A 9,759-nucleotide genomic window follows, 5' to 3' on the forward strand; every position below is an offset into this window, starting at 1 on the left:
CCCTCACAGTCCAAACACATGCGCTATAGGGGAATTGGTGAACTAAATTAGCCGTTGTGTATGTATGTGTGTGTGTGTGTGTGTGTGTGTGTGTGTGTGAATGAGTGTGTATGGGTGTTTTCCAGTACTGGGTTGCTGCTGGAAGATCATCTTCTGTGTAAAACATATAAGTTGGCGGTTAATTCCGCAGTGGCGACCCCTGAATAAAAAAGGGACTTAGCTGAAGGATGAATGAACTTTAAATGAGAATGTCTGAGTATTTTTCTGTCTTGAAATAGCAGTATTTACACACTTGATCAGGCCTGTGTTACTAATCATTAATCAGATCACATCATATTCATATAAACACAAATGCAATGAGATGTTTGATCTTGAGGTTAAATTAGCTTGTAAGTTGGAGATGCATGTTAAACACACAGTGTGAAATTGATTTGCGCTGTAATTTATGAAGCGTTTAATGGTGTCACTCAGAGAGAGAGAGAGAGAGAGAGAGAGAGAGAGAGAGAGAGAGAGGATTCAAATGTTTGACCTTTTATTAATAGGCTCTTTCCACAGGCCTCTAACATCTTCATACAAGCCTCTACACACAACATCTGTACAGCAGCGTATATAATCTAGATGACTGAGATCATAAATAGAGGATTAGCATGAAGAAGCGCAGCAGAAACATGAATAACAGTGTCTCGTTCAGTCACATTAAATAAATCCGTTCCACATAGTGGAAACTATCAGTCCTTAAACGTTCCTAGATCTACAGTGGAGATGAATGAAGGCTTGATCTTCTGCATCTGTCACCATTACAGCTCACAGAAAACACCTTATATACATCAGATTATTGAGCGAGCATTCCTCTGGAGCTGGACTAATGACATGCAGGAGGCTTTGCAAACAGGCCCTTTTAGGATGAGTCTGACGAGGACATTTTAGGACAAAACGCAGGATGCAGAAATCTGAAGTCATGTTTTTTTCTGTAACCAAAGTTGGGTCAAAATAGACAAAATCAGTGTTGCATTTATTTTATTACGTTTAAAATGCACTTTTTAACCCAGAGGGTTGGGTTTGTCCACATTTGACCCAATTGGGTCACAAGAACAGCTTTTTTTTTTAGTGTTACAGTATTTGCTGTGTAATATATTTGCATGTGGATTATTCGAGATAACGCAGAAACTCTACAGTTGAAGTGGCTTTAGGGTTAAAAGCATCATTTAAATTTGATTGAAAACATTGATCCAAAATAGGGTTCTTTGACCCAACATTGGGTTTTGATAAGACACCATTTTTAAGTGTTATGTTATTTACTAAAAGTACCTTCTGCATGTGGAATATGGAGAAACTCAACAGTTTAAATAGTTTAAGGGTTAAAAGTTAAAAAAAAAAAAACCCAACATTGGGTTTGTCCATATCTGACTCACTGGGTTATGACAAGACACATTTTTGAGTGTTACAGTATTTACTAAATGTTACTATATAGTGTTTTAGCATGTGGATTGTTACAGATACTGGAGAAACACAACAGTTTAAGTAGTTTAAGGGTTAAAAAGCATCATTTAAATCTGATTGAGAAGATTTATCCATATTTCTGCATGCACATTGTGACATAATATGGAGAAACCCAACAGTGTAAGTAGTTTAAGGGTTAAAAAATCATAATTGACATTTGATTAAAAAGATTTATAGGACGTCATGGTGGCGCAGTGGGTAGCATGACCGCCTCACAGCAAGAAGGTCTCTGGTTCGAGCCTCGGCTGGTTCAGTTGGTGTTTGTGTGTGGAGTTTGCATGTTCTCCCCGTGTTGGTGTGGGTTTCCTCCGGGTGCTCCGGTTTCCCCCACAGTCCAAACGCATGCGCTATAGGGGAATTGATAAGCTAAATTGTCAGTAGAGTATGTGTGTGAATGAGTGTGTATGGATGCTTCGCAGTGCTGAGTTGCAGCTGGAAGGTTACCCGCTGCGTGAAAACATATTCTGGATAAGTTGGTGGTTCATTCCACTGTTGCAACCCCTGATTAATAAAGGGACTAAGCCAAAAAGAAAATGAATGAATGAATGAAAAGATTTATCTCTAAATAACCATATTTGACCCAACATTGGGTTATGCACAACCCAGCATTGCTTTATAGTTACATTATATACTTAAAGTAACTTCTGTAGGTGGATGGTGACAGATGATATGGAGAAACCCAACAGTTTGAATTTACAAGTTGAATTTACATTTGATTGGCAAGATTTATGTCTAATTAACCATATTTGACCCAACTTTGGGTTATGGACAACCCAGTATTTTTTATAATGTTAAATTATTTACTAAAAGTTACATATTGCATGTTGATGATGACAGATACTATGGAGAAACCCAACATTTTAAGCGGGTTAAGGGTTATAACGCGTAATTTAAATCTGATGGAAAAAATAGGCTAATTAATCCAACATCGGGTTTGTCCATATTTAACTCATCTGGTTACGGCAAGACAGTAATGTTTTATAGTGTTAAAGTATTTAAAAGGTACTGTAGTGGTTCTGCATGCGGATGGTGATGGATAATAGGCTATGTCGTAACCCAACAGTTTTAGTTGGGTTAAAATGCGTATTTCTGCACGGTGACAGATTCTGCGTAACGGAGAAGCCCAACAGTTTAGGGCTTAAAAAGCGAATTTTTGCATGTGGATGGTGACAGATTTTAATGATCCGTGTAATCTAATAAGGAAAAACCCCAAAAGACTAAGCAGTTTAAGGGTAAAAGCGTTATTTTTCGCCGACCGCATCCTCTCGTCCTCCGCTCTCCAGCATACCGGTCCCCGTGAGCTCCTCCTGGGGCTGTTTATCCAGCTCTAGTCCAGCTCGATGGAGATGCAGCGGCACTGCTTAACCCTCTGCACCCTCTTCTTGCGGGTGGGCGGCTGCTGGTCCGGGCAGCTGAGGGTGAAGCTCATGGTGGTGAAGCGCTTGGGTTTGCAGAAGGAGCAGGACTGGAAGGCGCCCTCCTCCCGGCGCACGTGCCGCGGGATGTAGAATGAGTTGCACTGGCCGTAGCAGAAGCGGTTGATGATGGTCCTGCTGATGCAGCCCTCCTCGTGGATGGTCTGTTTCAGGGGTTGTGTTTTGCACCAGTCCCGCTTCAGGTACCGGCGCTCGGTCACATGCAGCGCCTCTTGGCTGGACTCCAACACCTCCTCCGAGCCCCTGCTGCGGGCCCTGGAGCCGGACGCGGACTCCTGCTGCTGCGGGCTCCGCGAGGACTCGTTCGGGGTGTTTTTGTCTGGATGCGGGATGGCTCCGCGGTTGCGCTTGGACTCAGTCGGACACCAGAGGAGAGCCGAGGAGAGCAGCACCGCGCAGAGGATCCAGCCGGAGGAGGAGGCGCAGGAGGCGGGCATAACTGCAGAGAAAACCGCACACTTTCAGACTCACATACTGTACACAATATCTGTTGATGAACAATTTAGTGTTTATTTACGGTGGTGAACTGCATTATGGGATGTTGATCTCTGCTCTGTCCACTTTTGATGTCGAAATTTTAACTCTACGGTTTAACAAAGTGACTTTTATGGACATTTAATTAGTTTGAAATGATAGAGAAAAGTCTGTAAATTAACAGAACATGTGCTGTCAGTACGGGGTTTTGTGTGTGCAGTGTAATATACAACACCAGCCTAGACGACATTTCACTTTAAACTATTAAAAATGTTCATAAAAGTCGCTTTTTCCCAACTTCTCAAGGTTAAAGTTGTTGGAAGAATGATCAAGATCCCATAATGAAATTAAATTAGAGTGTAACAAACAAGGTGAAAGATATATCAGGTCGCAATTCACAGTATTAACTAATCATTGACTAACACTAATCAACTGCTAATTGACTGTTTATTAATAGTGAGTTAGAAGTTGGGTTTAGGTTTTGGGCAGGTCGGATTAGGGATGCAGAATAAGATTTTTATGATGATCTTTATGGCATTGACCTTATGTGTTTATGTTTTATCTGCTAAATGTACTTGATTTTTTGTTAATAATATCGATGAAGGAGGAGCAGGGAGCGGGCATCACTGCCGGAGGAAAGCGCATCATATCAGGCTGATGAACGCAGAAGGATCCGTTCAGGTGCGCTTTCACGCACGCACTTGGACACATGAAGATTTCTTGATGATTTAATCTGTTTACAAATGATGACACTGTTATATAGTTTTCTACAACTATACGGTATATTTTACTATACTACACCACAGTTTACTGTAGTGAAATTAAAATATATTACAATATTGAATACAGTTTATCAATATTCATATGCGTTTTCGCTTTACGCACACACACGAAAGCAGTGTGATAAAATGCGATTAATCTGTTAAACATAAACAAATGAGCCATTACTGTAGTTTAAATAAGGTTTATCTTACTTCAATACAGCACAGTTATTACAGTGTTTATTACACTGTTAGTTCACTATACACTTGGCTTGGGCAGCCCATTGGGTCAGATATGGACTAACTCAACTGTTGGTGTGATTTAAAATTTAATTGAATATATTTAACCAACGCTGGGTTTTTGTCTGTGGGTTTGGGTTACACCACCCAGCATGCATATATATATATATATATATATATATATATATATATATATATATATATATATATATATATATATAATACTTTATTATAGTTCAAAAACAATATTGTATTTTCTATAAATCACTGTGTTTTTATGCATACTTTACAATTTTCAAATGTTTTTTGAGCTTGTGGGTATACCCATATTAAATAGTAATACAGTAATTTTTATTAAAACATCTATTAAAAATATATAATACAGTGTATTATACTCTATATATTATAGTATTTACACGTTTCCAGCATACTGTAGTATTAACTAATGAAATTTAATAACCACTGTAGTATACATGCAATGATGCAACGTTAAAATAGCGTTAAATTATTAAACAGGTTATACAAAATATCTGTAAACCAACTTTGAAACTTGAACTAGATTTATAGCTTGAGTCAATATAATTCAAATTTATATTGAAATGATAGCAGTAGTTGCTTCAGAGTTTCTATAACGTTAAAGGATTGTTAAAAGCTGAAAAGGTTAGCACGCTATTTATAAATCAACACTGAAAATACAAGAACTATAAGTTGAATTGTTGTTTTCTTCAAATACTGAAACAATTTCCTTCAACATTAAGATAACGTTTAAAGAACATTTAATAATAAATAACTGCAAAGATTGGCTATTGTATAAATCAACAGGGTTTTACATAAGATCTGTGTTGAAGATATAATATCTTCAATAACTTGCTTTTACGATGCCATGTGTTATTTTAACGTTGATGATACGACATTGAAAAAACTAAATAGTTGTAATAAGCAAAGCAAATAAACATCAAATTTTTAACAAGATCTATTACTAGAATCTAAACGTTTGTTTTAATTTTTATTGACTATAACTGTAAATCAGCAGTGAATAAGCAGGTTTAATCTAAATATGGATGAATGGATTTATTTTTGAAATTAATTTGCACTCAGTGTTGTTTTAACCCAGCATTGGGTCAGATATGGACAAGCACAATTATTTGTTTAAAATATGTAATTAAATTGTATTTGAAAACAACTTACCTATTGCTGGGTTTGACTCTATTTGATTGATCTATTTGATTTGATTAAATAACTCAGCATTTTGAAAATGAAAATGTTCACGCACTTTTATTTTCCATCTTAATGTTTTGATTGGACAAACTTTACATTGGGTTAATATGGGCAATTCTTTTTAAAATAAAATTTTTTAACTCATTGGTTGTTTTTTGTCCATCTTTGACCCAACATAAATCCACTTTTAGAGTGAACTATTGGGTTCAAATTTGTTATTCAAAGTTAATTGAAAAAACTAATCTCATGCTGGGTTTGTCCATATTTAACCCAGCATTGGGTTAAAATAACTCAGCATTTTAGTCTATATTTTTGAAAATGTCAAAGACTTCATGCACTCCCTTTTTTATTTTCCATTTTAATGTTTTGACAGTTATTAAACAAACTTCAATCAGCAAAAACTATTACTAATGTGCATAAACTCAAGTTAAAAAAAATTGGACTAACCTACATTGGGTTAATTTTGTCAGTTCAATTTAAAATGATATTTTCCAAACCAATGGTTGTTTTTAGTCTATCTTTGACCCAATATAAATGCACTTTTAGAGTCAACTATTGTGTTAAAATTTCTAATTCAGAATTAATTGAAAAAATAACACTGTGTTTTTTACTATATTTGACCCAGCTTTGGTTTTAAAATAACTCAGCATTATTTGGAGTGTACATGTTCTAAAATGTCAAGGATTTATTGCACTCCGTTTCCATTTTAATGTTTAGACTGATATAAAAATTAATCAACATATAATTCAATTCATCTGTATTTCTCCAGCGATTCCATGGTGTAGATTGTGTCAAAGCAGCTAAACACAGAAGTTCTAGTAAACTGAAACTTTGTCCAGTTTTTAGAGTTCAGTTTAGTTCAGTTCAGTGTGGTTTAATATTCACTACTGAGAGTCCAAACACTGAAAAGCAAATCCATCCATGCACAGCTCCACAAGTCCCAAACCAAGCATGCCAGTAAAACAATTATTAATATGCATATATTAGTCTAAAAAACAGGTTTTTGTAGCCCAACATTAGGTCAAATATAGACAAAACCACTGGTTCATTTTATCAGTTTAATTTAAAATGTCATTTTTTAATAAAATAGTTGTTTTTTTGGTCCATCTTTGACCTAACATTGGGCTATATCCCCTTCTAAAGAGAACTTTTAGAGTATAGTTAGTTTTTAAGAGCCATGATGGATCTAGTATGATCGTAAGATCTTGAGTTATATCGTTAGTAACTTAAATAACTCATTTTAAATGAAATAAATTAAATATACAGTTGTATTTTTTGTCATTTGTACAGCTGGTCAGCAGGTCATGAGTTCGATCCCCATTTGTCTGCATTATACAGTGAGTGCAAAGTAAGTCCCTTTAGATAAAAGCATTGAACAAATTTATAAATACAGATGTAAACCTGCAGTGAAGACCACAGTAAAGATCTCTCACCTGTCAGCGTGGATGAGCTTCTGCTGGTGGAGATCTTGGAGAAGAAACGATCTGTGAAGCGTCCCATAGACCATAGACAGACAGACACACACACACACACTGACGCTCTGCTGTTTAAATGTGCATTACATCTCTGCACGCTCACACCAGACACAATGCTGGAGGATCAGAGCTGTCCGCCCCCTCACACACACACACACTGAGAGGAGGCTCCGTCAGTCTGTGCATCACACACTTCATCATTCTACTGTCATTCATAACAGGAACATATAAAAAAAACATGCATGTTGATCATAAAGTTGTTTATGATGGATTTATGCTTTTTGGCATTTTCAACTGTATGCAGATGTGTGAATATATGTGTCAGTGGCATGTCCCAGATAATAAAACAAGAAAAATATATAGCCTATAATGTAAAACAGAAGTTTCAGGCTCAATTAATGTTATGTTTGTTTTGATTTTGTGTGTGCTTATATTTAAATGGGCTGTTTATATTTATAAACTTTTTCTTTTCAGTTTAGTCCCTTTTTTAAGCTGGGGTCGCCACTGCGGAATGAACCGCCAACTTATCCGGCATATGTTTTACGCAGCGGATGCCCTTCCAGCTGCAACCCATCACTGGGAAACACTCATACACTCAAATTTACACACATACACTACGGACAAATTTATAGCGTACCCAATTCCCCTTTAGTGCATGTGTTTGGACTGTGGGGGAAACTGGAGCACCTCGAGGAAACCCACGCATATACGGGGAGAACATGCAAACTCCACACAGAAATGACAACTGACTCAGCCGAGGTTCAAACCAGCGACCTTCTTGCTTTGAGGCAACAGCACTACGTACTGTGCCACCATGTTGCCAGGCTGTTATGATTTTCTACACAATCTTATGATTTTAAAAGACAGTTTAAGCAAATAAAATGAACATTCCCTTTATTTTTTACTCATTCTCATGTGGTTTTAAACTAGAGATTCTGTCTATTGTTGAACACAAATGAAGATATAAAGAATGCTGGAAATATGTGGCCATTTACATTCATAGTATTTAAAAGAAAATACCAATGATTTCCAACATTCTTCAGAATATCTTCTTTTGTGTTCAATAGAATAAACTGGAAAATGAATACATTATGTCAGAATTGTCTTTTTTAAGGGGTGTACTTTAAATATATAGCTATTATTTGAATATTGTTCAGTTATAAGTTCAGGTTTAAAGAAAAATTGTAAATTAAACGAATTTAAAACCCCACACGGGGGTGGTTTGAACATTATGAGTAGTCTTTATTCCTTTTTCTAAAATCTAAATGGCACCTTTATTTATAAATGAATGTAATTGAAGATAGTTTTGAAACTTGTCGAGTTATGATAAATATTATTTTGCTTCCAAACATTTGCACAATTAGTCACGTGACACACGAGAACCAATAGAGGTCAAGTTGCAGTTGAAAAACGGCGCCCATTTTAAACTGAAGAAAAGCGCGAAGGTTTGAATGTAACGGCTAAAACGGTTTCATACAAAACTATAATTTCACACAATAGCGCGCCAAGCGTCACATATTAACATTTTTACGATAACTGATGTTGTTTTTTGGTCAAAATCGTCGGAAAACGAGCGACTGGGATGTTTTCGCTTACAAAACAGCATGAGGTGAGTAAACAATGACAGAATCTGACTGTTTTTCCGTATAATCGAAAGAAAGAGCAAAGCTGCAATTGATTTATTTTGCCATAGCGCACTTTCTAACAACACATCTGCTCTTGTTTGATTGATTCAGAGCCATTAATTCAGTTCATAATTGTTTAGAGTTTGAGTGATACGTCAGTTTATTCTCAGCATGTGTTTTTCATTCATCCTCTTTTCTGTCTACAAAACAACCGACCGCAAATATGAACGCATTGTCATTTATAAAACACTGCAGCTCTGGGTTTTGCTCATATACACGATTCATGAGGAAAAGCTACGCTTAAAACCAAGAAATAATAAGCTCAATAAAGGAGAGTCTTACAAAACAAGCAGAATTGATCAGATAATATGATACAGATCAACATTCAAAACGGTTTATTTGAAAATACATACAAATATTCTACCAAAATACATTTTAAAAAAACAAAATCTGATCTTTAAATGACTTAATTCACCTTATTTGTAATTACAAATAGTTAGAAAATGGGTGAGGTTTTATAATTGTGGTCATTTGGTGGGTCATTTTTCAATAAGGTTTCATTAATTAATGATAGGTAAAGTACTAACTTGAACTAAGAATAAACAATACTCATACAGCATTTATTCAAACCTAAAGATGTACTTGTTAACAGTGAACCAACAATTAACGGATATTTATTAATTAATTCGTCTTTTTTTAATGTATATTGTGTGGTTTGTATTGTTTTGTACTATTGGACCTAGTATCTGGAATAAGGAGAATTATTAATGTTAACAAAGCTTAATAAATACTGTAATATTCATTTTTATTTTATGTTAGTGAATATTTTAGTTGATTAAACCTTATTGTAAAGAGTTACTATTTGGTTTAATATGTATATCCCCCAACAACACACTGAGCTGTACATATTAAAATATAGCAATGAATATCATAGAATACTAAATATGATTCTGCAAAAATTATTAATTAATAAAAACTTAATTGTCAGTTGTTTAAATCTATTTATTTGAGGGATAGATGTAATATATAA

General features: G+C 35.5%; 1 protein-coding gene across 1 annotated transcript; it reads right to left on the reverse strand.

The window, feature by feature from the left end:
• Positions 1 to 515: 515 nt before the first annotated feature.
• On the reverse strand, positions 516 to 7,184 carry grem1b (gremlin 1b). The gene is made up of 2 exons (XM_087290111.1): positions 7,063 to 7,184; positions 516 to 3,375 (listed from the first exon to the last, which is right to left on the reverse strand). The coding sequence occupies exons 1-2, from the start codon at positions 7,127 to 7,129 to the stop codon at positions 2,828 to 2,830; spliced, it is 615 nt and encodes a 204-aa protein (XP_087146237.1). The 5' UTR covers positions 7,130 to 7,184; the 3' UTR covers positions 516 to 2,827.
• Positions 7,185 to 9,759: the final 2,575 nt, after the last annotated feature.

Source organism: Danio rerio, chromosome 17 (assembly GCF_052040795.2).
Source record: "Danio rerio strain M-AB ecotype USA chromosome 17, GRCz13ab, whole genome shotgun sequence".
Lineage (NCBI taxonomy): Eukaryota > Metazoa > Chordata > Actinopteri > Cypriniformes > Danionidae > Danio > Danio rerio.

Coding starts and splice junctions, on each gene's coding strand:
- grem1b (XM_087290111.1), bottom strand. CDS start 7,129: ATGGGACGCTTCACAGATCGTTTCTTCTCCAAGATCTCCACCAGCAGA. Junction 3,376..7,062: donor AAGCTCATCCACGCTGACAG/GTGAGAGATCTT, acceptor TTTTCTCTGCAG/TTATGCCCGCCTCCTGCGCC.